The sequence below is a fragment of the Canis lupus genome, chromosome 11 (assembly GCF_011100685.1).
Source record: "Canis lupus familiaris isolate Mischka breed German Shepherd chromosome 11, alternate assembly UU_Cfam_GSD_1.0, whole genome shotgun sequence".
Lineage (NCBI taxonomy): Eukaryota > Metazoa > Chordata > Mammalia > Carnivora > Canidae > Canis > Canis lupus.
Genome location: NC_049232.1, coordinates 58,594,738 through 58,622,698, shown reverse-complemented (window position 1 = coordinate 58,622,698; position 27,961 = coordinate 58,594,738). Strand labels below are relative to the sequence as shown.

The 27,961-nt window shown below is 40.9% G+C and overlaps 1 protein-coding gene across 4 annotated transcripts; it reads right to left on the bottom strand.

Annotated features, from left to right (window-relative positions):
* Positions 1 to 21: 21 nt before the first annotated feature.
* Positions 22 to 27,718, bottom strand: RNF20 (ring finger protein 20). 4 transcript variants are annotated; one of them, XM_038552977.1, is made up of 20 exons: positions 24,670 to 24,792; positions 23,474 to 23,546; positions 21,351 to 21,518; positions 21,086 to 21,233; positions 20,748 to 20,930; positions 16,467 to 16,585; positions 14,524 to 14,670; positions 14,269 to 14,346; positions 13,956 to 14,075; positions 12,259 to 12,438; positions 9,299 to 9,434; positions 8,849 to 8,970; positions 8,359 to 8,729; positions 7,036 to 7,153; positions 6,276 to 6,425; positions 3,836 to 4,048; positions 2,867 to 2,992; positions 2,569 to 2,709; positions 1,381 to 1,482; positions 22 to 1,140 (listed from the first exon to the last, which is right to left on the bottom strand). In XM_038552977.1, the coding sequence occupies exons 1-20, from the start codon at positions 24,759 to 24,761 to the stop codon at positions 964 to 966; spliced, it is 2,964 nt and encodes a 987-aa protein (XP_038408905.1). In that variant the 5' UTR covers positions 24,762 to 24,792; the 3' UTR covers positions 22 to 963. The 4 variants fall into 4 exon arrangements, with proteins under 4 accessions (XP_038408905.1, XP_038408906.1, XP_038408908.1 ...); XM_038552978.1 differs by lacking the exons at positions 23,474 to 23,546; positions 24,670 to 24,792 and adding exons at positions 26,283 to 26,437; positions 27,566 to 27,718 and having other exon boundaries at positions 964 to 1,140; XM_038552980.1 differs by lacking the exons at positions 23,474 to 23,546; positions 24,670 to 24,792 and adding exons at positions 26,283 to 26,437; positions 27,376 to 27,503 and having other exon boundaries at positions 964 to 1,140.
* Between the last annotated feature and the right edge of the window lie 243 nt (positions 27,719 to 27,961).

Genomic DNA, 27,961 nt, shown 5'->3' with positions numbered 1-27,961 from the left:
GCCCAAGAAAAACACAAACACTAAAACAAACTGATTCCTGCTTTAATTGAAGATGGTGGAGTATAAAGTCCTACAGAAACATTACAGGGAATCTTCCAGAAAACAGGGATTACAGCAATCCCCATGGAGAGGCAGATGAGAGTAATTCATAGCTCACTGAGGCCTCCCCATATCAAGTTTCTGAAGTACCCAGAAGATCTCTTCATCATCTCAGTCCTGTTCCCCATCCTCTCCAATCTTGATTTCATTGTAAGATCAAAAGGGCTACTGAAATGGAAATTATTCTGGCCTCAAGAAATTTAAAGACTTTTTAATGAGTGGAACATTCAAAATTTAAATAACTTGAACATGGAAACCAGCTGACCTTGACAAGTTACTCTGTTAGTAAATAGGAAATGGACTGAATCATCCTGGACATAATTTCATTAAGGCTTCAATCCATCCAGGAAAAGGTAGCACAATTACACTATTTTATAATCCAACTTTACAAAAAGTTTACTACCCAACTCAAGAAATGTTTGTGCCCAGAGACAGCTTATTTCTAAAAGATCACCCTGACCCTCCAACACAGCCAGAGGCCTCCACTCTTCTTTGTTCCCTTCTCCATGTCAAATATGCCAATTTACTTCTTCAGGAGGAATGGAAGTCCAAGATTATATGGTAAGCCTGAAGAAGAAAATGCTGAGACACCTAAAAGCAGGAAAGAAATAAGCTGGCGGGGAAGACAAATAACAGTTGTTTGTTTCTAATTCATTCTGAAAACCAAGCCTTGCCTTTACCAGTCTTTTTCCCTGAAGTCATCTAGCCATTAGAGAGGGGAACCTGGATGTGAAGTCTGTGAAGGAAAGGTAGTCGAAAGACAAACTGCCCTGCAGGCGACAGTCAAGGAGAGAAGAGGTAGAGGTTTGGTGGTTAATGAAGAAGTGCCTGTCTAGCCATTCCCTCTTCTTCTCTTGGGTTGGCTCAACCAATGTAGATGCGGTGGAAATCATTGGCACCAAACGCAGCATTACACTTGGGACATTTGCGCTGACGGGTGTCATAGCGTGTCTTTACACACTCAAAGCAGAAAACATGAAAACACTTGGTAAGTACAGCATCCTTTTTACGCATATTGCAACATGGACAGGTCAGGCGTGCCTAAAAAAAAAAAAAATCAGAGTCTGATCAACTGTAAAGGTTTAAATGGCTATCATATGTAAGCAAACAACCAGGAAACCCCGTATGCACTAAGATGAGAGTGTCACTTCCCCACTAAAATAAACCATCCCCTGGTTACCTTCATTCATGTAAGGAAGTTTAGCATTTATTCTCCCAGTCTGTTAGTAGGCCACTTAAAAAAAAAACACACAAAGAAATCACTGAGGCAATTTTCCTAACCTTGTAATCCTTAATCTCCTCCATCAGGATCTCATCACATTTGGGCACATTGTCTGGTTTCTTTGTGGTCTCCAGCTTCCTTCGGAGTCTAGAGATGTCCTCCTGTGGTAACACAGCACACATTAGAAATACTCTCCTAGACCTGCCATTTTTGAGAAAAAAAAAAAAAATTGCTCTAACTTGGAACCTTCTGCTGTGCTTTATTTGCACTTTCTGTCCTTTCAAATCCAATTATCTTTTTAAAAATATTTTTATTTATTTATTTATGAGAGACACAGAGAGAGAGGCAGGGACATAGGCAGAGGGAGAAGCAGGCTCCACGAAGGGAGCCTGATGTGGCACTCGATTCCAGAACTCCAGGACCACACCCTGAGCCAAAGGCAGATGCTCAACCGCTGAACCACCCAGGTGTCCCAAATCCAATTATCTTCTAGAGATGCGGAGAACTACAGATGGCAAATACCTTCTTTTGTTCCAGAGCAAAAAACCATAACCCTATCACCAAACTCAGGTTGCACCTAACTACTGTCAATCTAGTTCTATAGAAATAGTTTATTAAAAAAAAAAAAAAAAAAAAGGTTGAAAAACTAGATAAGCCACTTTATTTTAAGGTAATTCTTTTTAAGCTGAAGGTAGATTGGATTAAAATAATTTACAGATGTGGGATGCCTGGGTGGTTCAGTGGTTGAGCGCCTGCCTTTGGCTCAAATCAGGATCCCGAGATCCAATCCCACATCAGGCTCCCCACAGAGGAGCCTGCTTCTCCCTCTATCTATGTCTCCGCCTCTCTCTGTGTCTATCCTGAATAAATAAATAAAATCTTTAAAAAAAATAATAATAATTTACAGATGTATGGATGAGGATAGAAAGTTATTATGAGAAACATTTGACATGCCTAAAATAGAAAAATTACAGAACTTTAAAATCCTCTAATTTGGTATGTTGCTACTTTACAAATTCACCAATTCATTCAATTAATTAGTATTTATTTCATGCCCACCAGGTGCTAGGTATCAGGATAAGCTTTAGGGGTATGGCAGTGAAGAAAACAGGCTTGGTCTCTTCACTTAAGGAACTTATAATCAAGTAGAAAATGACATACATCAGACCAATAACTCTTTCGTAAAATTCCAGAGCCCAGAAAATACCTAAAAGGTGAAATGCAAAAAAAAACACAACTGCTCTTACCTGAGCTCGTTTGAAATTAAACATATCCTTTTCTTTGGTGACACTATTCTCCACGATCTCATCCTGAAAATCATGTAGCTTCTTCTGAGCCAATTCCAGTTGCGCTTTGAGGTCATCTGCCAGCTGGGCTGCTTCCATCGCCTAGGTGGGACATACAAATAGCATCATCTTATTTCTAGTGAGGCAAAATGTTAACCCGGTCCAAGGAAGAAAGTGAACCTGTAATTTCATCAGTGTCCTACTTATTTGCTCCCCTGAGATTAATCATCACTTTAGATTACAGTGTAAGCAATCATACCTTGCGTTTATTCATCTCTAAGGCTTGTGTCCTAAGACCCAGTTCCTTCTCCCCTGTGCCAATGTTGCTTTGTAACAGATGCTCCTTCTCTTCCAATTTCCTTACTACCTGTAACTGGGCATCAACCTTTGAAAAAGAAAATCAGATTTTTAACACAAACAGGAAAGAAAAAAACAATTAACTGCTAGGTGCTGCTAATCCGTAGGCCCACAAAAAGAGTCTGTTAGAAATCTCAAACCTTCACTGTCTTTACCTATGAGCCCTTCAAAATACATGCAAGAGCACAATACTTCACCTTTCATACAAAAAAAAAAAAAAAAGTTAAAAATTCATTGTTAATGATTCAAGCAGGAGTCTAGGAAACCATTGAAAATTATTCTCAAATTGCCAAAAGCTAAGGGAATTCCATTTACAAAAATTCATCTCCTTCAGCCATACTAATTCTCAAAGCCTGGCAATTCATACTAGACCATGAAAATTACAGCTCCAATAAAGGCCATGTGTATCTTTCAGAATGGCTAGAAGTCCTAAAGCAGCCTTTTTCTTGAAATTCACATACAAGGTAAAATTAACATGAAAGGGTAAGAAGTAAAGTCACACACCCACAGGCTCTCATCCCAATATCCACAGATAATCAGGTAACCACTCTCACAGTTTCTCATGCAGCCTTCCAGAAATTTGTAAAAATACACAGCACACATATACACAAAACGTACACATTACTAACATAAAAGGGATAATAAACCACTTAAGGATAACATCTTCCATATTAACAGATCCATATTTGTTTTAACAGCTACACTGTACTCCCTTGCAGAGATGTATAATTTATTTACCAGAATGCTTACAAGGTACATGTAGTTCTTAGGGTTTTTTCTTATTTTTTAATGCCACATAATCATTAAGGCATACTTTCACGTAGAAAGCGCCCTACGTCAACAGAATTCTGGAAAGCTTTATTTGAATTACCTGAGTCTTTAGAGTCAAAACTTGGTCAGCCAGCTCCTCCTTCTCTTCTTTGAGCAACTTGTGGATCTGATTGGACTTGATACGCTCAGACATGAGCTTGAAATTTGCATCATCCTTCTCCCGCAACTGCTGCATTAAACGGATATTTTGCTCCTGCATGTCTTCAAAGGCCTGGCCTGTAACATCCATCTCTGAGAGGAGTGCCTCTTCCTCCTAAAATAAGGAGAAAGAACCTTCATTTTAATAAAATCTTTTAGCTCCAAAGAAATGAGCACTGGAAACTAAATTTTCCCAGTGTTCATTCAGAAATAAATTAACCTAGTGACAGAGGGACTCAGTGTTAGGAAGCTTAGTTCTGTCACTTAGGTTAGCCCTAGGAATACAAAAGAAGCCCTTATTATCTGAAGCTACTGGCACTGATGGTCTGATGCTTGGGTGATCTATATTCACAGTCAAAGTGGACAAAGCTTACACATACCATACATAATCTAGCAAAATGATCAAGTAGCAGTTGGTGAAGTGAACTTCTATCGCGAAACCTTCACATTTTCTCATGATTTCCCCACAACTGAAGTATCAAATTTAACTAGACTTTCCAACAGTACTGCACAACAATCTGATGGGTGAAGAACAGTATCTAAAATATTTTTAACTTACATTTTGTGTTAATAGGAGACTGGACATCTTTTCAGATGTGTAAGAGCCATCTGTGTCCTTTTCTGTGAACGAGTCTTATCTTTTGCCTATTCTTCTATTAGGGCGTTGGGTTTTCTTCTCTATCATTTCTGGGGAGTTTTTCTTGAAGAAAGATAAGCCCTTTTATGCTAAGAGTCAGAAATATTTTTTGCCTGTTTGTCATTATCTTCTGGCTTTGCTAACAGTGGTTTCTGCCAGGTAGAATTTTTGTGGGCTTCTTTCATAAGTTGAAATTATCAATTCTTTTCATATTTTTTAGACTTATATTAACAGTTAAAAAGATTCCCCCATCCAAATTTATAAAGAAATTTGTCTGTTTTCTTTTAGTGGATTAACTTCTTTAATATTACAGCTATTACCCAGTTGGAAATTATCCTAGTATAAAAGTGTGTCTGATTATACACCCAACTTTTTCCCAATATTATTGTTTCTTTTTGCCCTACCACATTTAATAGTCTTCCTTTTCCTCCACTGACTTTAAACTGTATCTCTGGCACATATTAAATACACATAGGTACTTTGGTCTCTTTCTGGACTTTCTATTCAGTCCTAACAGTCTATATTAGCCTCAAGCTATTTTATCTATTGAAACTTCATGTTTTTACATCTGATAGGAACGGCCACCCCTCAACCCTACTGCTCTTCTTGTTCAGTTTTACTGGCCACTCTTATTTACTCTTCCACATGTACTTTAATACTGGTCTGCCTACTACCAAAAATCAGTATTTTTACTAGGATCATATTAAATTTATACATTAACTTACGGAGAATGAACATTTTTAAGATAATGGGTTATCCTATATAAGAATACATGTGCCTTTCCACTGCTACTAGAACCTATTAAGAGTGCAATTTCCTCAGAAGAATTTTTTTTTTTTTTTTTAAAGAGCAAAGGAGGGGGATCCCTGAGTGGCTCAGCGGTTTGGCGCCTGCCTTTGGCCCAGGGCGCGACCCTGGAGTCCCGGGATTGAGTCCCGTGTCGGGCTCCCTGCATGGGGCCTGCTTCTCCCTCTGCCTCTCTCTGTCTCTCTGTCTCTCTGTCTGTCATGAATAAATAAATAAATCTTTAAAAAAAAAAAAGAGCAAAGGAGAGAAAATTGGCAATCACCAAATTTAAGAAAAGCCAAAGCCCACTTTTTATAAAAAGAATGCATAAAAGTTCTAATAAAGTTCCTCTTCTCAAGGTACTTAATGATCAAATCACCACTAAAACTCCTTCACTTTGCCATTTTGCTATTTTTTTAGACGCAGTGAAGATGTTCCTCACAGTGTACGTACATAGCTTTTCCATTTTCGGGATCTTTATTATTGAAAGTCAATAAAATTCATGGGGACTTAAAAAAAAAAGAAGTATGTTCATTGTGAGAAGAAAAATCTCTACAGTTCTTTTTTCTTAGTTTCATATATTTGTAACCATAACATACATAAAACCTTACATAATATATATTTTTTCATTTATACTCACTATATCCCTGATTCTAGATCAGCAGAGGAAGGATAGATCCCGCAATAAACAATGTTTGAACAACCGGCTATCCATTTGAAAATAAAAGTAAATTTCCTGCCCCACAAATACATAAAACAAAATAATAATGAAAGACTTCAATATAAAAACGAACATACATATAGGAGAAAAACGTATTCATGAAAAAGAAAAAAATGGAATGAAAGAAAATTGCACTGCCAATAACTTGTCAAGTAACATTTACTTAAAAACCTAACTAAATGAAGATAGTGTGCCCACCTGCTTGGCCATGGCCAGCTTCTTCTGCAGGTACTCTATCTGCTCTTCTACTGCCCGGATCTTCCTCAAGGCATCCTCATCAGCCATTTTCTTGTTCTCCTTTTTCTCCTTATCCTCTAGATCCTTGAGTCTTTGCCTTAAATCTTCCAACTAGAGAAGTAAAGAATCACACATACAAGAAGAAAAAACCGTAATAAAACTTCAAAAATCAATTAATCACGTGCAAATGGAGGGCCCCCAACACCAAAAGTACCTTGACAGAATTAGAAAGGGAGAAAAACGATATACTGGTCCACCACAGCACAACACTGTTGTAACTCCACTTCGTTCCAACGTGACACACTTGTATAAGGAACACTGGTGAGAAGTGCACGTGTACCTCTCTTTAGGATAGTGGTTCTCACCTTTTTTTTTTTAAGGCCTCCAAATTGTAAGAAACTAAGACATTCTTCCCAAAAGTAATCAGAAAAGAAACTCACTGTAACAATGATTTATGGGGAAATCACTAATGGGAAAGAGGGAATAAAAAGTCTGAAAAGGTTACTCCTATTCCCAGAAATTGTGAAATACCTTACTACCTGGTGGAGAATACAGAAATCTATTTTATTTTAGATGGTCTCTGAAAGGAAAGAAAATGCCGCTGAGTTTTAAACACTGACTTTAAAGATAAAGAAAGAAACTACATCCTTCAGAAATGTGAAGGAAAATCCCACAAATACAGATTGTAACCAGAATGACAGGTAATGGCAGACTAGATTACCTCTGCCTTTGACTTCTTCTCAGCTGCCATCAGCTGAACTTTGTCTCTCTGTTCCTTTGGGGCAGAGCGGTACATATCTAGCAATAGTTTCATCTCCTTTTGGCTCTCTTGTGCCTTCCTATGATGAGGGTAGTAGGGGGAGGGAAAGGGTGTAATGAGAAAACACAGGAGATCAGAGCAAGGGAAACTGGAACTGAGCAAAATAGTTTACAACAGTTCCATTTACACCTTTTATCACAGATCTAAAAGATAAATCTTCTGCACAGACCCAACGGGAGACTTGTGGATATACTCAGAAACTACAGAAAAGCAAGCTGGATAATAGAATCATTTCTCCCTTCAGACTAAGTTCTCTAACATAAAGCTATAAAAATAAATGCCTATGGCCCTAATTAAAGATGTAAAATTCTGGGGCCCTACTCTTAGAAACTGAGATTCAGCAGGTCTGTGATGTGGTCCAGGAATATACTTTAAATAAGTCACCCAGAGGATTCTGATACATTTGAAAAAAACATTTACCTTAAAGAGATCAAGAGGAAAGAATGGCAGAAAAAAGGGGTAGAAAACTAGATTCAATAGTGCAGTGATCAGCCATCAGCTGAAGACTGAATCTTCATCTACTAATTTATCAAACCTCTTTACTATACTTTTATATACCAAAGAAGTTCAAATGTTCTGGGCGCAGCTGTCCTTCAAATCCAAGTATCAATAAAGGCACGACCAACGGGAAACAAGAAATAAATAACTAGTTCTCCCAGAGAAGTTACTGGTTATGCAGGAAGAGAAGGGGCAGCATGTGAAGTCACGCTGGTGTTTCATTAACCGACAGGATTGTCTTACCATTTCAATGCTCGCAGGGGTAAACCTCCTAAGACAGCTCTTAAAATGATCTGATACATACACAAACTAGTTAACTGCCAGGCAAACAAATCAACATTGTTCAAGTTCTAGTGATACAAACTCAACCTAATATGATTTAAATTACAGTTCAGGGTAGCAATCCCCAAGCAGTTAATTTCACTAATTCTTGTATCACTTAAATCATGACATCCTGTCCCTTGACTCGGATTCATGAAGAGCAAGGCTACACAAGGAGGGTTTACTGAGACCTGACCACTGACCCAGACTACGCAAGAGCCCGTGCAAGCCACCTGTACTAAGGATTGTACACCTGATTAAGGACTGAGAGCACAATTAATTGTATGTTTAGTTACACCTGAAATATTACAACACTCTATAACCCACGCCATCAACCAAACATTTTGTGCATGATGTCCTAACCTCAGCTTGTGAGTCAGAAACAGTTACTCTAAATTCTCTTACTTGAGTTCAATCTTCAATTGTTTGATAACTTCTGCTTCCTTTTTCCTTCCATCGTCATGTTTCCCTTTCTCTTTATCCTTAGCAGAGTCTCTTTCTTTTTCTGACTCTTTCAGTTTCTGCTTCTCTCGTTCCCTCTCCTTTTCCTTCTCCCGCTCTCTTTCTCGCTCCCTCTCTTTCTCCCTCCTTTCTCGTTCTCGTTCTTCCTCGTCCCGTTTGGACTTAATTTCATTGACCTCCTCCTGAGATGCCTTTGATGCGGAGGACTGGGCAGGTACGTCCTCAGGATCTTGCTTCAGCTCTGCAGGCTCATCCTTTGGATCCTCAGTACTGGACTGAGACTGCAGGAGGGCACTGCCACTGCGCAGACGTGTCTGGGAGACAAAGACAGAAAAGAAGCACACCACTTGCGGTAACCACACTACTCGCCTCCCTCGAGACCAGCCTGACAAATGGAACAGCAGACAGCACTGATTCTACCCCTCCTGGTTACCTTGTTCAGGTCAGACTGGGCTTCTCTCAGTTTCCGCTTATATCTTAGGACCTCCCCTTTCAGCTGGTGATTGTGATTCTGGAGGCTACTGATGAGGTGACGCATCTCCCGGTTTATGGGGCCTTAAATACAGCAATAGCAATGTTATGAAGAACTGAGATTAAGGGCAAAGGCACAAGGAGAGAAAGTGCAGAACACATCAGGAACCTCTGAGAAATACAGAAAATTACCAAAAGACAGATTCCTTCTCAGAAGAAGAAAACAAAATTGGCTAATCTGAGTTGCAAAACAAATACCCAGGCTATGAACCAAAATGAATTACAGGATTTGATTTAAGGGTCTTTAAGACATCTGAGCTCCACTTAATACTAACAAATTCGGGTGACCACATTATGCTTTTTAAGGGAAGCATGTGCAGCAAACTGCAGGGTGAAGCAAGGATAATCATACCTGCTTGCTCATTGGCAGCAAGGGTCTGCTCAAATTCTATCCTCAGCATCTCATACTCCTTGCGGACCTGGGCCAGAGTATCTTCCAGCTGGATCACTTCAGTCCTCAGCTTCTTATGAAGACTAACTTCATCTCGCTACACACAAAAAAGGGAAGCAATCAAAACTTCTTATCCAAATGTGGAAACACCATCATATTGTTACTAGGTTTCCTAATTTTGACCAGTAAGGATCTAAGAAGAAAAAAAAAGAAATACTCAGAGGGATTACTCTACAATGTTCCAATTTAGTTGACATTTAATGAGCACCAGTCAGCTACAAAAACTGACTTGAGAACTGGCAGGATATTAAATAAGGGAAATAGCCACTACCTGTGAGAATGTTGTAATTTACTAGAAGTACTAAGTGGTAAAACAGGATATAAACGTATGTATGGTAAGATACATTAAATTCAATTCATTTGCCAGACATACAGTAAAAGACCAACTATGACAAACATTACCTTAAGGACTACGGAAAGTACAGAAGTGAACACATGAATAAAAGTTTCTGCCTTAGGATACAAAATCAATGCCCAGAAATCAGTGGCATTTCTATACACTAACAATGAGACTGAAGAAAGAGAAATTAAGGAGTCAATCCCATTTACAATTGCACCCAAAAGCATAAGATACCTAGGAATAAACCTAACCAAAGATGTAAAGGATCTATACCCTCAAAACTATAGAACACTTCTGAAAGAAATTGAGGAAGACACAAAGAGATGGAAAAATATTCCATGCTCATGCATTGGCAGAATTAATATTGTGAAAATGTCAATGTTACCCAGGGCAATATACACGTTTAATGCAATCCCTATCAAAATACCATGGACTTTCTTCAGAGAGTTAGAACAAATTATTTTAAGATTTGTGTGGAATCAGAAAAGACCCCGAATAGCCAGGGGAATTTTAAAAAAGAAAACCTTATCTGGGGGCATCACAATGCCAGATTTCAGGTTGTACTACAAAGCTGTGGTCACCAAGACAGTGTGGTACTGGCACAAAAACAGACACATAGATCAATGGAACAGAATAGAGAACCCAGAAGTGGACCCTGAACTTTATGGTCAACTAATATTCGATAAAGGAGGAAAGACTATCCATTGGAAGAAAGACAGTCTCTTCAATAAATGGTGCTGGGAAAATTGGACATCCACATGCAGAAGAATGAAACTAGACCACTCTCTTTCACCATACACAAAGATAAACTCAAAATGGATGAAAGATCTAAATGTGAGACAAGATTCCATCAAAATCCTAGAGAAGAACACAGGCAACACCCTTTTTGAACTCGGCCACAGTAACTTCTTGCAAGATACATCCACGAAGGCAAAAGAAACAAAAGCAAAAATGAACTATTGGGACTTCATCAAGGTAAGAAGCTTTTTTGCACAGCAAAGGATACAGTCAACAAAACTCAAAGACAACCTACAGAATGGGAGAAGATATTTGCAAATGACGTATCAGATAAAGGGCTAGTTTCCAAGATCTATAAAGAACTTATTAAACTCAACACCAAAGAAACAAACAATCCCATCATGAAATGGGCAAAAGACATGAAGAGAAATCTCACAGAGGAAGACATAGACATGGCCAACATGCATATGAGAAAATGCTCCGCATCACTTGCCATCAGGGAAATACAAATCAAAACCACAATGAGATACCACCTCACACCAGTGAGAATGGGGCAAATTAACAAGGCAGGAAACAACAAATGTTGGAGAGGATGCGGAGAAAAGGGAACCCTCCTGCACTGTTGGTGGGAATGTGAACTGGTGCAGCCACTCTGGAAAACTGTGTGGAGGTTCCTCAAAGAGTTAAAAATAGACCTGCCCTACGACCCAGCAATTGCACTGTTGGGGATTTACCCCAAAGATACAAATGCAATGAAACGCCGGGACACCTGCACCCCAATGTTTATAGCAGCAATGGCCACGATAGCCAAACTGTGGAAGGAGCCTCGGTGTCCAACGAAAGATGAATGGATAAAGAAGATGTGGTTTATGTATACAATGGAATATTACTCGGCTATTAGAAATGACAAATACCCACCATTTGCTTCAACGTGGATGGAACTGGAGGGTATTATGCTGAGTGAAGTAAGTCAGTCGGAGAAGGACAAACATTATATGTTCTCATTCATTTGGGGAATATAAATAATAGTGAAAGGGAATATAAGGGAAGGGAGAAGAAATGTGTGGGAAATATCAGAAAGGGAGACAGAACGTAAAGACTCCTAACTCTGGGAAACGAACTAGGGGTGTAGAAGGGGAAGAGGGCAGGGGGTGGGAGTGAATGGGTGACGGGCACTGGGGGTTATTCTGTATGTTAATAAATTGAACATCAGTAAAAAATAAATTAAAAAAAAAAGTTTCTGCTTTAAAAAAAAAAAAAAAACAGTATTTACATTTGCCCTGACACACTATAATGGCTTATAAATGGGGAGGCAGCTTCTACCCACTATTCTTGCCCAGGCACAGAAGGCTCCAAGCCATGCTCAGCTATTTTTAAATATGTTCCTCTCACTGCTGGGAATGCCCTTCTATTTTTTCTACCAGTGAACCTATTTTTATATAAAATCTGTATTCAAGTTTTCTACTAGGGAACTTAAGCTTCACACTTTACTCAGGCAAGCTGTATCAGGAAGGTTCTGCAGTCAAATCAGATGCTCCGTCTCCTTTATCATTGCCTGTTTTAAGCATGCCTCGTTGTCCCACTCTGCATTCTAATGGACACTACTCTCCCCGTGAGGCTGTTTGATCTCGGATGGCAGGATGCCCACCAACCGGCAGAGCAAAGGCCTCTGACCACTCTAAACATGTTTGCCGAATGAGAGATAATTGCTCATGAGAGGGTAAAATTATAGAATTTATGAGGCAGAAAAGCTTATATACAGAAGACAAAGCAAGGCTGTTACCTCAATAAGCTCAACTTGGCGCTGGTGGGTCCCCCTGGTGCCATGAAGCAGAGTCCGAGCCTCATCCAAGTGCGCTTTCAACTGCAGGCTCTCATTGTACAGGACGGAGAACTGTGACTGCATACAGCGGTATTCCGGAGTCTCCTTAACTGCCTCCTCCACCGCGCTCCGCAATTCCACCTGAGGAGGGCCCAAAAACATTAGAAGCTAGCTAGCGTCTGTGCCCTAGATGCTAGAGAGGAAATAAAACCTTAAATACTATGAGGTCTGTGTAATTTCAGACAAGGTTTATGAAGATTATGGATTATATCTGCCCACTCCTCCACTTAGGTAAAATCTATATCAAATTAAATCTGACCATCCAAGAGGTGACACCAGGTACCTGTATTCTCCACCCAAGAACTGTGTTAATTGATATGTTTTACAACATGTACCAACTTACACCCAATAACATCAGAAGAGCCCTGTGAAATCTATCAGATGTGAGGACACAGAGAAATCTTATGAAATTTGTCAAGATGTTTAATTCTTAAAACATAGTTGAGGACCCCCGTCACTAACTTGGTTCTATTTATGAGAAGTCACAGAGAAATATACTTTTGACATTGTATCAAAAAACGTTATGCTTCTCTTAAGCAATGGTTTGCTTTAATTATGCAAACACTTTAACTGATTTAACTCAGGTTGGGTTTTTTGTTTTGTTTGTACGGTTCAAACATCTTTATTCCCGTATTTACCTAGAAACAAATCAAATTATAAAAGACACGTGGCTATTACTGAAAGAGGGATAGGAAGACTTTCAGGATCTACTTTCTTCCCACCCTCCAAGAACCTGGGGAGAGAAAACTCTAACAGGCAGGTTGGAGAACCAATAGGTACTATCACTGATCATGTTTTCTTCTCGGTTTTGACATCTAGGTACTGCAGAGCCAAATTCTGTGACCCATATTTGCCACTACTGCATGTGATAGCTGACCCTGTTATGGGGTATAAGTGCTCTATGCATATATCTTGTATACAAGACATATTTTTTTAAATACATTCTGGATCATCACCCCAGTTTACCCTACTCCTCAATTTTCTCAACAATTTCCAAGTTAGGACACCTTGGCTCAGTCTATACATCTTTGTAGACTATTTTAATTACTTTCCAGAACAAGGCAGGGTAAAAATAAGTAAATAAATTGGTATGCCAAAAAAACTCACTTTTTTTAAAAAGATTTTATTTATTCATGAGAGACACAGAGACAGAGAGAGAGAGAGAGAGGCAGAGACACAGGCAGAGGAAGAAGCAGGCTCCATGCAGGGAGCCTGACGTAGGACTCGATCCTGGGTCTCCAGGATCACACCCTGGGCTGAAGGCAGCGCTAAACCGCTGAGCCACCTGGGCTGCCCTCACTTTTTTTTTTTTTTTTTTAAAGATTTTATTTATTTATTTATTTATTTGTGAGAAACACCGAGAGAGGCAGAGACATAAGCAGAGGGAGAAGCAGGCTCCCCATGGGGAGCCTGATGTGGGGCTCAATCCCAGAACCTCGACCTGAGCCAAAGGCAGATGCTCAACCACTGAGCCACCCAGGAGGCCCCAAAACTCACATTTTTCTTTTCCCTCATAAGTTATGAGGCCTGATCGGTATGTATGTGAGTTGATCAGTGAGAAGATTCATTTTACGGCTCTTCAGAAAGGTGTCTCCTACCTTCAGCTTTTCATTTTGCGTAGTGACCTCCTCCAAGTCTTGCCGAAGTTTCTCCAGCTCACAGTGACGGTTCTGAGCCAACTCTTTGTTCTCCTCCAGCTCTGCATTCATTTCCTCAAACTGGAGAGAAGCAGGAAAATTGCAAAACGAGCATAAAGAAAAAGAATTTCTAAATCACTCCCATTCCTAAGCTTCCACCTTCACTAACCCCTTCTTCCATCAAAACCCCTCTGCCATTTGTGAACTCCTAAGTACACAGCACAACAGCTGACACTAGTTCAAAAATGTGTCCCGAGGGAGTCACCGATTTTACCTTCCGGGCATTGATAGTGATTGTGCCACCATAGAGACTGCTCCCGGCTCCATAGACCTTATAACCTTTCGAATTCACCTACAGCAAGGAAAAAGATTCTTTAGTGAAAAGAGGCCCTAAGATTTTAGTCTGATCACCAAAGTACTTTTAAAGAGTCCATTTTGTCCCCAGGTACTACTACCCAAGTCCACCCTTTCTGAGCAGATTCCTTAAAAATGATCTTAGTCCCTAAGCTCTGAATGAAACAGCACTTGCCCGTTCAAGAACTTCTGCTAAGTGTCGGTTGAGTCGTTGTTCCCTCTTTCGAATTTTGTCAATATCCCACTGCAGGTCATCGATCATGGACTCTAGGACAGACACTCGCGACTCGGCTGTCTCCACTTTACTCTGTAACTTGGAGAACTATATCCCAAAGACAAGGCATCCAGAAAGAGAAAGCCAAAAAAAATACGGAGTAAGAAAAGCAATACCTTCCATCACTATCTTACATCTCAAATTTCACAAAATTAATCCTCGCTTATGGATCATTGTAAACAAAATTTAAATAGAAGCTCCTTCACCTTCTTGCCAGTGCATGAGTATAAAAATGAAATCAGATATTTTTAACCTTTCTGGGTCAGTTACAATCATGAAAACTTTAATTACAAAACTATTACATGTTCACATTAATCTATACTTACCCTTTGTTGGTTTTAAAAAATGGTCTCAAAAATCTGTGATAGTCCTCCCATCAAGAGGTGGTGGCACAGTCCCCTCCTCTTAAATCTGGGTGAACTTTAGTGACCCAATAGAAATGATGCTATGTAACTTTGAGGCCATGTCTGAAAGGCCATGCAGACTCTGCCTGAAGTTCTTGAGACATTCATTCTCTGGAAGATGGAAGAAACCAGCTGCCATGTATGAAGCCCTACCACCCTGAAACTGCCACGCTGGAGGCAACAACATGCAGGCATTCCAGTGGACAACCAAAGGTGAGTTTCCACCCAATGGACAGGCCACATCAACAGCCAGCCACAAAAGCCACAATGGACATCAGCTCAGTTGAGCAAAGCAACGTCACTCTCCAGCTTCGTAATGTTACATGAGGATTGGGAAAGGGCCAGTAGAGATGAACCTTCCTATTTTGGTGGCACCTAGTTTATGTCTCCAACGTGACAGCAGTCCTTCTGTTTTTCTACTACACTCCAATCTATTTATAAGCACTGCTTTACTCTAACCCTTTATAAGGCTTATAAGAATCCACATGTGTTAATGAACTTCCCAGACGATTCTCATAAGAACACCCAGCATGGACCTTGGCATTGGAGTTTACAAAACAACGGCGTGATGAAGAACATGGCTTTGAAGTAAAAGAGACCTACATCCAAATCAGTTTGATCACCTTCTGGCTGTGGGTTCAGACCACTCATCAACCTCCCTGATTTTGTTCTCTTAGCAGTAAGATGGGAATCGTTTGACCATTAGAGATAATACTCAAGTGCTTAAGTGCTAGGCACTAAATAGATGGTAACTACTAACTTACTAATAATAAGCACAAGGGCATGGGTGGCCAAACTAAAGTATGTCAAATTTCAGCACAATATCCTTTGAACTAAACTGAAACAATAATCAGGAATGTCAAAAAAATCTTAAAGGGCTATTATCACTTTATCTCAATCACTGTGTATAAATAAATAAATACCCAAATCCTGACATAGTTTGGTCATGGCACTATTTCCACCCAAGTCTGGATTGAAAACCCACATTCCTCAAGTTCCCAGGCTGTGATCAACAGTACTTCCTACTGCCCATTATAAGAAATTTCTACCAACCCATTCCTCATAACATTGTACACGATATTTTATATTTGGGGGAATTCATTATTGGGGGGATTGCTGTGTTGTTTCACAAAACCCCATATGATGGTATTTCTTCCTAAAAACTAGTATCATCAAGTGTCTGTTTAACAGAGGCACACGTCTAGAAGAAACATGTGATTATTTTTTTCTCCTTAACCCTTCCTCAGATTTTGATTGCTCAGAACTGGTCACTTGAGCCTGCCCTACATACTTTTTTTTTTCCTTTCTTTTTTTTCTGCATGCTTTTCAATATAAAAATAGGCATTCTACAGACAAATGACCTTCAAAGTACTCAAAATTCTGAGTCAATGTCTGCCACAGGCCACTGAGAAGTACTATCTCTCCTTTCGGGTTAAGTACCTCCTGAGACATGGTGCGATGCTTCTCCTGAAGGAGGTCTGTCAATTCCTGTAGCCTCATATTCTCCTGTGCAAGGAAGGAATTCAGCTCCTGCACCGCCTCTTCCACTATCAGATTATCTGAGGGAGAAGAACTGCACTTTAGTTTAGCATCTATAGTGTCAAATTTTAAAACTATGCATCCCACCAAAATGTTAACATGTTATCTCACTTTATTTTCCTGAAAACCTTCAAGAAGTAGGCTGGTTGTTATTATCCTCAAATGACTGATTAAGTACCCAGAACTTGGGCAGCCTGGGTGGCTCAGCAGTTCGGCGCCTGCCTTTGGCCCAGGGCATGATCCTGGAGACCTGGGATCGAGTCCCACGTCAGGCTCCCTGCATGGAGCCTGCTTCTCCCTCTGCCTGTGTCTGCCTCTCTGTCTGTGTATCTCTCATGAATAAATAAATAAAATCTTAAAAAAAAAAAAAAAAAAAAAAAGTACCCAGACCTTAAATGACTTGCTTAAGGAAATAAGCCATTCTGGTGCTTCAGTAGAAAATGACACAGAGCCAAGGTCACTTACCTCCCATTCCTTTCTATAAAGTCAAAATGCCATGAGAAGAGAAATGGAGATTCTTTAACTTTATTTGGAAAAGACAGAATCACCAAAAAAACTACATTTTACAACTGTAGACAAGATAGAGGATCTCTCATCAGTGTTAGACTTCATAACAATAAAATTCTATTTCATAAGGCTATCACAAATTCCTATTATTCATTAACACCAACATGAAATGTCTCTCTGTTGACACAAAGAAGGGGAGGGCAGAGAGCAGAAATTTCCTTGTACAAATGAGCACCTCTAAAATCATGGAAGAGTAAACATAAGAGCTTAGAATTATTTAACATGTTCTAGAACAGGATGCAAGGTGCACGCCTGAAGCTCAAAAGCCAAAATGTACACTACAATTTACAAAGATAGTAGATAAATTTACAGACCTTATTACAATAAGTTAATATGTTTCAAATTAGAGTGACAAATATAATAGCTCAAATCCAAATGTTAGCAAGTGAAACGAGATACTCTCAGGATATATAGTAATGCCCTGTAAAGACAGTTACCAGGAGGAAAAATTATGGTCTCTCCTACTATCTCCCTGGCATCACTCAAACACCATACAGAACAGGATGGTCATGTGGCGGGTTTCGTGGTTTTCAACCAGGACTGCCTATAGAATCATTTGTGGAACTTTTAAGATTAGACACTTCCCTAGGATCCATTCCACACCTACTAAATAAGAATACCCATGAGCACGGTCAAAAAAACATATGCTCTGAAAGTTCTCAAAGCTTCTGGTTCATAATCCAAGCTAAGAATGAGGAGCTGAATTTCAGTCCTTTTAATATCTTGAGATACTCAGAACAAAGCCTAGACTACAGTAAGAGCTCAATAAATAGTGAATTAATAAGCTGATAAATACAATTCTTTTGAACCAAAGATAAAATAAATATGGCAGCACGGGTGGCTCAGCGGTTTAGCACCGCCTTCGGCCCAGGGCATGATCCTGGAGACCTGGGATCGAGTCCCATGTTGGGCTCCCTGCATGGAGCCTGCTTCTCCCTCTGCCTGTGTCTCTGCCTCTCTCTCTCTTTCTCTCTCTGTGTCTCTCATGAATAAATAAAATATTTAAAAATAGTAGTAATAACAAATGAATAAAATAAACATGGGGAAAAAAATGAACTGCCAAAAAAGTATAGTTGATGCTACAATTCATACTTTATAGATCTTTATCTCTTCGCAAGTTCAACTTATCAACAGCAATTGCCTTTTATGCTATAAATAATAGCTCAGCGATTTATAACTTTTTCTTTTTTAAGATTTTATGTACTTACTCATGAGACAGAGAAGCAGAGACAGAGGCAGAGGGAGAAGCAGGCTCCCTGCAAGAAGCCGAATGTGGGACTCAATCCGGATCCCAGGATCATGCCCTGAGCTGAAGGCAGATGCTCAACCACTGAGCCACCCAGGCGTCCCACTTATTTTATTTTTTAACTTAAACTCTAACCTTAAAATGCATGCCATCAAAAATAATTTTAAAATACTGTTTAGTATGCTACTCATTTTAGTTCCTTTTAATATATAGCCATTTTTTTTACTTGACTTTCATTTATAAAATCAAGTTTAACACTGGCATAACCTCTGCAGATGGCATATTATCTGCATATAATATACATATGGTACGTACCATAATCCATATGGTTTATCCACGGGCATATTACTAGGATTTAACCATACCATCCAACTGGTCAAGTATAGCCAAGGGAAAACGAAGTAACGCCCAGCTCAGTTTATAGTAGGTGATTTATAGCCACTCATTCACTATTAACTAAGCACACACTAGATACCGGATACAGTGCTAGACATTGGAGAAACAAAGAAGAGTGAGCCACGGCACTACATCAGGGGACAGAGTTTAACTGGGAACTCACAAGTGGATGTAATATACGAATACAAACGTCTAGGAGGACACGAAGCTTTGTACTATAACCTGCTTACAATGATTATCTTTGAGAAGTGAAAGGGGAGGACTTTTATAGTCTACTCTTAAATGTTTTTGATCTGTATATTCTAAAACTATTATCCAAATAATTAAATACACAAATACATGTATAGAAAAGCAAAAGAAACCATTTCCCATCAAATACGCACAAGTATTTTACATCTCTCATTTTTTAATTCTGTTGATAATTTAGCCCAAGTATCCTTAAAGAAAATTAGAGTAATAAAATTCTTATTTGCTCATCCAATGATTCATTACATTCTCTGTATTACTTTCAGAAATAAAATGTTAATCATCTTTTTTTTTTTTTTTTTAGTAGGCTCCATCCCCAATGTGGGGCTTGATCTCACAACCCTGAGATCAAAAGTCACATGTTCAACTGACTGAGCCAGCCAGGCACCCTGGAAGGTTAAACATCTTAATAGCAATCAGAGAAATTACGATATTACAACTAGACCGTGATTATTAAAAATGTGAAATCTGGGCATTTAAAATGCAACCTCACTGCACAAATACTTTACTATATTATACAACTGTAAGGTTCCCCATTAACACTGACTAGTAACATAATTACTTCAAATAGACACTTATCCATCCATATAATATTTTATCTTTTTATTTTTTTGTGTGAAGGGGGAGGGGCAGAGGGAGAGGAAGTGAAAGAATCTTAAAGCAGGCTCCATGCCCAGGGCGGACCCCAACACAGAGTTCCACCTCATGACCCTGAGATCATGACCTGAGCAGAAATCAAGAGTCGGACGATTAACCACCTAAGCTACCCAGCCTCCCCTCTTTTATCTTTGTAAACAGAAATCATTCAACAGCTCTAAAACCTGAGCCATCTCTTTCTGAAAATATTAGAGATAAGAGAAAAACAAACAAACAAACAAACAAACAAGAACATATTAAAACTCTTTGGGCATGCCTGGGTATCTGACTCTTGATTTTGACTCAAGTCATGATCTCAGGGTGGTGACATCAAACCCCCAGTCAGGCTCCACAATGGGCATGGAGCCTACTTAAGATTGTCTCACTCCCTCTTCCTCTGCCCTTCCACCCACCTCTCAGACTATCTCTTGAATAATTTTCTTTAGGGGTGCCTGGGTGGCTCAGTCGGTTAAGGATCTGTCTTCAGATCAGGTGATGATCCCAGGGTCCTGGAACTGAGCCCCGTGTCAGGCTCCCTGCTCAGGGGGGAAGCCTGTGTCTCCCTCTGCCCCACCCCCTGGTTGTGCTCACTCACTCACTCACTCTCCCTCAAATAAATAAATCTTTAAAATAAATAAACAAATCTTTAAAAAACTGACTCTTTGAAATTAAAGTTCAGTATCTAACAAACAAAATTTTTAAAATAATTACCAATATTTAAAATAAAATATTATCACTAATAAATAAATCAATGGCCAATACTACACAAATGTCCAGAAACAGTTATTCCTTAAATAATAAAATTAATTTTGCTAATTATAAAAGTGTTTAATAAATAGAATGGGGCTTTCCTCAGAATGAGGCTTTCCTCAGCTTCTTACAGGACTATCGTGTGCCTCAAAATATGAAACACTTGGAAAATACTAACATGCCATAGCAATGACATTACAGGTATTACTAGTAATACTGGAAATTAGATTGCAAGGAATTTAATCAAAAATAAATACGTTAAGTCTGCAAACTATAAATCGGCATACAAAGGTGAGCTCTTATTTTTCCCCGTTCTCCCAGTCTCCTGGTTCTTGCCTCACCTCCACTATTTAGTTTGCATGATAACAGCTCCACTTTCTCTTGTAATTTATCATAGACAGTCACGATCTGGGACACAGCTCGGCGGGAGGACTCCACTCGCTCCTGCAGCTGAGATTCCATTTCTTCACTGGAACTGCTGGCCAAAGTAGCAAGGAAAGAGAAAGCTGGCTCTTGCCCTTCCCCTGAGGACACAGAGGGGAAAAAAAAAAAGCTGTCAACATGATAAAAGTGGAAATACCAAAGTCTTCTTTCTTGCCTCAAATAGAAATCCTGAAAGCAAAGCTCTACTTCCAACACCCACACAGCATGTGGTGGTAGATCCACTACAAATACTCACCTCTCTCTCGGTCATCTTTCCGTTCCTGATTGCTATCAGAGTCCGGCTCTGGTTCGGGCACGACAAGGGCTTTCCTTTCTGTGAGGAGATCTCCCAAACCCTGCTCCAGATCGTACCGTTTAAGGATGATACGGATGTTTTCATCAAACTGAGAAGGGTGGGTACAACATTTATGAAAAACCAAAAGAACACAACTTGAGAAATGAAGAGTGCTGAGAACAAAAATGCTCAAATAAAAACCTGAGCAAATGAATGAGGCAGCTACCTGACTCCAGTACCGGTTGACGATCAGCAGTGAGGCATCATCAGTGGCCTGTCTTCGCTCCAGTTTTTCAATGTGCTCACGGAGTTCATCTTCGATGGCCTGCCGTTGATCCAGCATTTCTGCCAGCTTGCGATTTTTGGTCTGCAGTGTTCGAATGTCTAGCTCCTCCTGCCCCGGGAAACCGATTTTATTAGTCTCCCCAAAGAAATCAGGCAAATCAGCTGTTAAATTCAACAAGGTCACATTAATTCGTTATTGCTATGACTAAAGCTGTTCATTTTTTTTTTTAAATCTTATAACAAATCATTGGATAAGAAGTAGGAACAGAAGAAGAAAAGGAAAGAATCTGCGATGATGGGAAGTGAGAATGTCACTCATATACTAGGACTTGGACTTCGCCCATCTCACTGTTCTTTCTCATGGACATCCACAAAGTCCTGTGAGGCTCCACTGTTCAGTCAGAGCACCTTCCACCCTGATCAATGCTGCCACCCATCTCCTCAGCACTGCCCTTCACTCGATCAAGAACCTCGGCACCTGGGCCCTTCTATGCCCCAGTGCCTGCCAACATATGCAGTGAGCGCAATATGCATGTGGACATGAACACATGTGGACAGACCATCGAATCCTCTAGCAGCTACGCTGCATTCTGAATTCCTTAACTCTAGTGAGTATCTCCCCCATTGTGCTTCAGCCACACATTTCAAAGGCCATATCTTGGACTTCTGTCATTATCTGTAACTCTGTCACAACTGAGACCTTAAATTCCTTGAATAAAATCTTATCTTTCCAGATACCTTGTGCCCTTATCCCCATATACCAATCCTCATCTAGATCTTCCAGGATTTTAATTCTCTCCTTTTTCCTTGTCAATCCCTTCTATCTCCACTATCTTCCATACTTGACCTCAACTTGTGCTCAGGATCTCATTCCCTTCTGTTTCTGCAAAAATATCACTCCATCAGTAATTCCACACCTCTCTCAGTATCTTTAACTTTTCACCCTAACCTCTTCCCTAGGACAAGTTGGGAGGTAGAGGTCAGGGAGGGAGAACCCTGGCACAGAAACAAAGGATTGGAAAGGATTACACTTTTACTTTACCTCGAAGTTCATGAATATTTTAAAGTAAGCACTGTTTATTAGAGCACCAATATCCTGTTTTGCTTTTATTCTCCTTCTTCCATTTTATTCTCCTTCTTCCAGTGTTAAAACACTTGATATGCCAAATTAGTCAATAGTTCCAAACGTATAGTTATTAATACCATTAATAAAAGATATCCTTAACCTCTTCTCTGAGCCCTCCTTTCCCCTTCTTGCTCTAACTGAAACCAGGATGAGAATACGGTTTCCCTGCACATTTCTCCAGCACTGCCCTGGGCCAGAAACAGGCAGGCATCCTCCTGCCACCCTGCCTTCCTGCACTGGTCTATAAATGTGCCGATTACTTCCCCATGTTTCCTTAAGATTTAGTACCTAGCTTATCACTCTCCAATGCTACTACTATCACGGTTCTTACTGATTACAATTCCCATATAGATGATCTTTCCTGTATCTCAAATCCTCAAGTCGTTGACTTCCTTTCCTCCAATGATATTGTCCTCTACCTCCCTCAGCCACCAAACTCTGTTATTCTTATTCTTAGCCTGAGCTGTACGTGTATGCTCTCTATAAGCTGAATTTCAAACACCCCATTTTCCACAATTACCACCTACTTGTCCAGCTCATTCTCTCGGGTTCCCTGATTCCTCCAATTCTTCACTTTCTCCAGCACCTACAATCATTGGTCCTCTATCTTTCCCATCCTTCACTCCTCTCACTTCCTCACTCCCTTTCTTTCTTGAACTTGAATTCCATGATCAGTCATAATCATCTCCTTTTAGAACCTCTTCCTTCCTTGCTCCTTCTCCACACCTACCTGGTAAAAACCCCACCCGTGGTATCATCCACCTCTCCACTACTCCAGGCCTACATCCATGCAGCTGAATGTGACCACAAAACAAAGTACCGTGCTGCCTGGGCTCACTTTATCTCATGATCACAGAGTCAGGTAGGTCCTCAGTGCTGCCCAGCAACAATACTCGATCTCTCTAGTCCATTCCCTCTTCAAGATGACTACTTCATACCTTCTCCTGTCTCTTCAAACCTCCAACACTTCCTCCCCCATCCTCACTCTCAGATGAGTCGCCTCTGATTTCACTGAAAAAGAAATAGAAGCAATCAGGAGAGAATGTCCACATCTATCTCTCATAACTGCAACTACTGACCTACCTACAACTGAACTCATATCACTGTGTTCCTCTTTGTTGCTATGGATCAACTGCCCCTGCTCCCAGTTAAAACCAATTCCCCACTTGTATGTTACATGCCATGCTCTCTCCCCTATTCATGAAATTCACACCAGCAACCATCTCCTCTTTCTACTACCTCATCAACTTTATCATCTCTACCAAATAATTTCAATCAACCTGCTGTAATAGCTCCTATCGTAAAAACAAAACAAAACCACTTTCCCTAAACCCCACATTTCCCTGTGGCTAATGCCCCATTTCTTTGTCTTGCAAAGACAAAGTCATCAATACTCCTGCAAAGCACGGTCTCTACCCTCTTTTCTCTAATTCCTCTCCTCTCCTATTCTCTTCAGCTCACTCCAATCAGACTTCTAGCACTACCACTCCATAAACACAGTTATCAAGGCTCCCGAGAACCTTCCACTGCTAAACCAAATGTCTCAATGCTCCCCCTACTCAAACCATCAGCAGCACCTGAACAACTCCTTCCTGAAACTCTCTTCATTTGACTTCTGGGCCCCCAGTCACTCTTGTTCTCCATCTACTTCATTTTCTGTCTCTTTGCATCTCTTTGAAATGAAAACATCACAGCGCTTCAGGGTTCTGTTCTCAATCAAACCTCTTCTGTATCTACACTCGCTTAGAGCCTCTAGTCTCATGGATTTAAATACCTCCTCCCAAATGTACAGCGTTACCCCGACCTCTCCTCAGACTGCAGATTATAGTATTCAACCACCTACCCACTCAGATGTTTAATAAGTATCCCAAACTTGCATGTCAAAAATCAAATTCCTGATTCATCCTCCACAGCTTCCCAAAAAGTATGTTCCTCTCCTACTTCTCCCTAGCTCAGTAAGTGGACAGTCTATACTTACAAATTTGGGGATTTCATAAACTTCATCCACTCCACCAGCAAATCTTGTCAACACTACCTCCAGGGTGACCCATGCAACCATGATCCCTCATCAAGATTACTGCAATGTGTTGGCAAATTGAACTCCAATAAAAAAATAATAAATAAAAAAGATTACTGCAACAGTCTCCTGTAGTGGACACTTTTGTTCCCCATGCCATGTCCTGTCAGTCTCCCAGACTTCAGCACAGCCGTGGTGGACAGCTCCATTCATACAGGCAGTGTTCCCACCTCAAGCCACCTGGAATCTTTTCAACTTTTGTTCCACAATCTCAGCTGGCTCACTACAGCAACCTTGAAGTGCAGAAGAAGAGATATTGCCTATAAAGGCAACCTTCAACCAACTGGGGCAGGAATCAGTGGAGATATGTCCCAACTCCCCACCCATAATGGGAAGGAGAAGAGGGCGAAGGAACAAGGGAACAATTTTGCTAACGTTTCAACCTCTAAATCTTGCTCCTCTATAATCTATTCTCCAAGCAGAAGTCAGAGCATGTTACTCTCCTGCTTAAGACCTTCTAATGACTTGTGGATAATGTCCAAACTGGGATGAATCCTGTCTGCTTCCCTTAGAGCCTATGGCTATTTATCCCTATGAACATCACATCTCCCACTCATAAATATTAGAACAGTCTGGTCTCTTGGCAGTGCCATCTTAACAAACTGAAGTCCAGGGGTTGTCTTCAGTGTAAAGCATAGTATTTAGAAATAACAGATGTTCAACAAATATTTATATTTACTGAATTAGCAAATGTCCTTGGGATGCATAACGTGATTCAGTGTTAAGACAAAATCACCTCCTGGCAGCAGTACAGAGTAGTTGAACCCCAGACAGACTCAGAAATGACACTTCATCAACTATTTACTCTGAATGTTCCCATTTTCTCTTTCATCTTGAGCCTAATTCAAATAAGGAAGAGATGTGGTTTCATAAGCTATACAAATGTAGCATTTTAACACCATATCCCCATGGCTGAGTTTCAGAATACAGACTCCTAATCTAGATCCACACTTATTATAGTGAACTTCTGATGTCTAATGGACATATAACATTACTCTAAGCTTCTGGTGTAGAACAGTCTAATGAATCTGTCAACTCCATAATAGCAAGGACAGTATCTATCTTATTCACCATGATAGTCATAATACCTAGCCCAATAATTATTATTAATAGCTCACATATATGGAGGAGTACTTACATATTAAAGGTAACATTTCGACCCTTAACAGGGGCTCTTTCATTTTATCATCTCAACAACCCAATGAAGTAGGTACCATATTAAATTTTATAAACATGGAGAAGAGGCACAGGGAGGATAAGCCATGCAGCTAGAAAGTGTTAGTGCTGAGAGTGAATTCCAGGAAGTCTGGCCTCAGACTGTGACCCATCACAACTCTCTCAGTGATTTTGGAACACCGCCTCTTAGTACCTAGCACCTAACTTTTCAGTGAATGAAAAATGACTGTACAGTTTCCCACTGTTGAATGCCTATAATCAATGTGTATCAGGCACCACACTCTCCAGAGATCAGAAGCATACCTTTGGAAATAAAGATCAAATGTCAATATACTCTTTTCAGAACTGACCACATCATTTCACCTACTTCTGCCTGTTTTATTTCCCTCTTTTCAAATAAATTTTTCTTAGACCAGAAGGCTTCCATAAATTCTTACTTTCAGCTTGTAATTGAGAAAAGAAAAGCACGCTCTCATAGAACTGTTTCCACATACCGTGGAGGAGACACCTCCAAGCTTAATTGTCTCCACTGTGGTCCCTGAATCTTCAACGGCTGTCTTCTTCTCCGGAGGCATGGATGTGCCAGGCTCTCCAGCTGCTCTTTTATTTCCAATTCCTGACATCTTGGCACCAGATGATAGCTGTCTTCCTGGAGAGGGGAAAAAAAAAAAAAACAGAAACTTTGGTAAGATATGAAAGAAGAGCAACAATAAAGAGATCACTTCCAAAGTAAAAACTAGCAAGTTTTCTGCCAGCCTCTTAACCTAAATCCATGAACTTCATACCAAGGAACACAATCCCCATATTCCTCCTGGAAAGAAAAAAGTGAAATGTGGAGTTAAGAGTCAGGGCTGAATCTAGGCAACTACTAATTTCTAAACAGGATGCTGATAAGGAGTAAGACAAATGGGACAATGGGCAAAGAATGAAGAGACTAAGAAAAAAGAGAAATCTCACTTCCTGAAATGCCAGAATCAGAATAATAGTTTGAATGGGACAGGAACCAAATCTATTGTGTTGGGGACAACACAGAGCTGAAAGCGACCTGAGAAGTGTCTACTGAATCATTAATACTGAACAAGCCGTGTATCATCACTGAGGCTGAGGCTCAGTCTCCTATCCCAGGGATAAGAGTATTATTACCGTGCCCCTTTCAAAGGATGAGTAAGTACAGGGAGAACTTAAGCATAACGCCGCACACGAAGAACACACTCAGAAATACCAGCTCCCTTTTCTTGTATCTGCAGTTTCTTCCCTATCGCCAAACGCTCTCCTCATCATTTCGGTGCAACCCTGGGGAGCCCTGACCTGAGTGTGAATCACAATTCTACCTCTCAGGGAGCCGTGTTGCCTGGAGGGACTTCCACAAGAGCTTCAGTTTCCTCACAGCAACAGGGGAGGCGAGCAAATACTCTGTCTGCCCAAACTGCCTCCCGGGGTCTCGGAGCTCGAGGAGGAGAAATGGATGCTAAAGCACCTCGCTGCTTTAGAAAGCGGCCCTGCCATCACCGAGACGACACACTACCCCGCGTCCGAGCCACGCTCCAGGAAAAGGGGGCTTATGGGCGGCAGTAACCCGAGTCGGACCTCGCCTGGAGAGAGGACACAGAAGGGCAAGGCTCCGGCCGCAACCCCAAGCCGAGTCGCGAGGGGGCAGGGACCCCCAGCCTCCCGCGCGGCCAATGGCAGGCCCAGGAGAGGGAAGCCCCGCAGCCGGGGAGGGTGGAGACTCCCGACGCCCCGCACAGTCCCGCAGCGCCCTCGGCCGAGATCTAACCTGGTCTCTAACGACTCGCGCCGCTGGAGAGCGGAACTCGGGCAGTTATTCGCCGGGGTCCGCTCGGCGCCCCCACTCCTCACCCCTGACCCGCAGGCGAGGACCCATCGGAGCTTCCGGGAGGCGGGGCCAAGGGAAGGAAGAAGGGAACCAAAAGAGGAAGGGGCTTCACCGAGGCCGGGCGGAAGTGACGTCCCGCGAGGGCGCCGCGCGCCCGGAAACAGAGGCCGTCGCTGCAGCAACGCCAGGCAGCCGACCTCAACGTGCACCCGCTGCGCGCTGTCGCTGGCGAGAGCGCCCCTGGCTTCCTCGGCTCGTCGGCCACTGTTGCTGCGACCCAGTTTTTCTACTGGAATAAAGTGCCTGGTTCCGTTGCCTCTTCCGGGTACGCGGGAG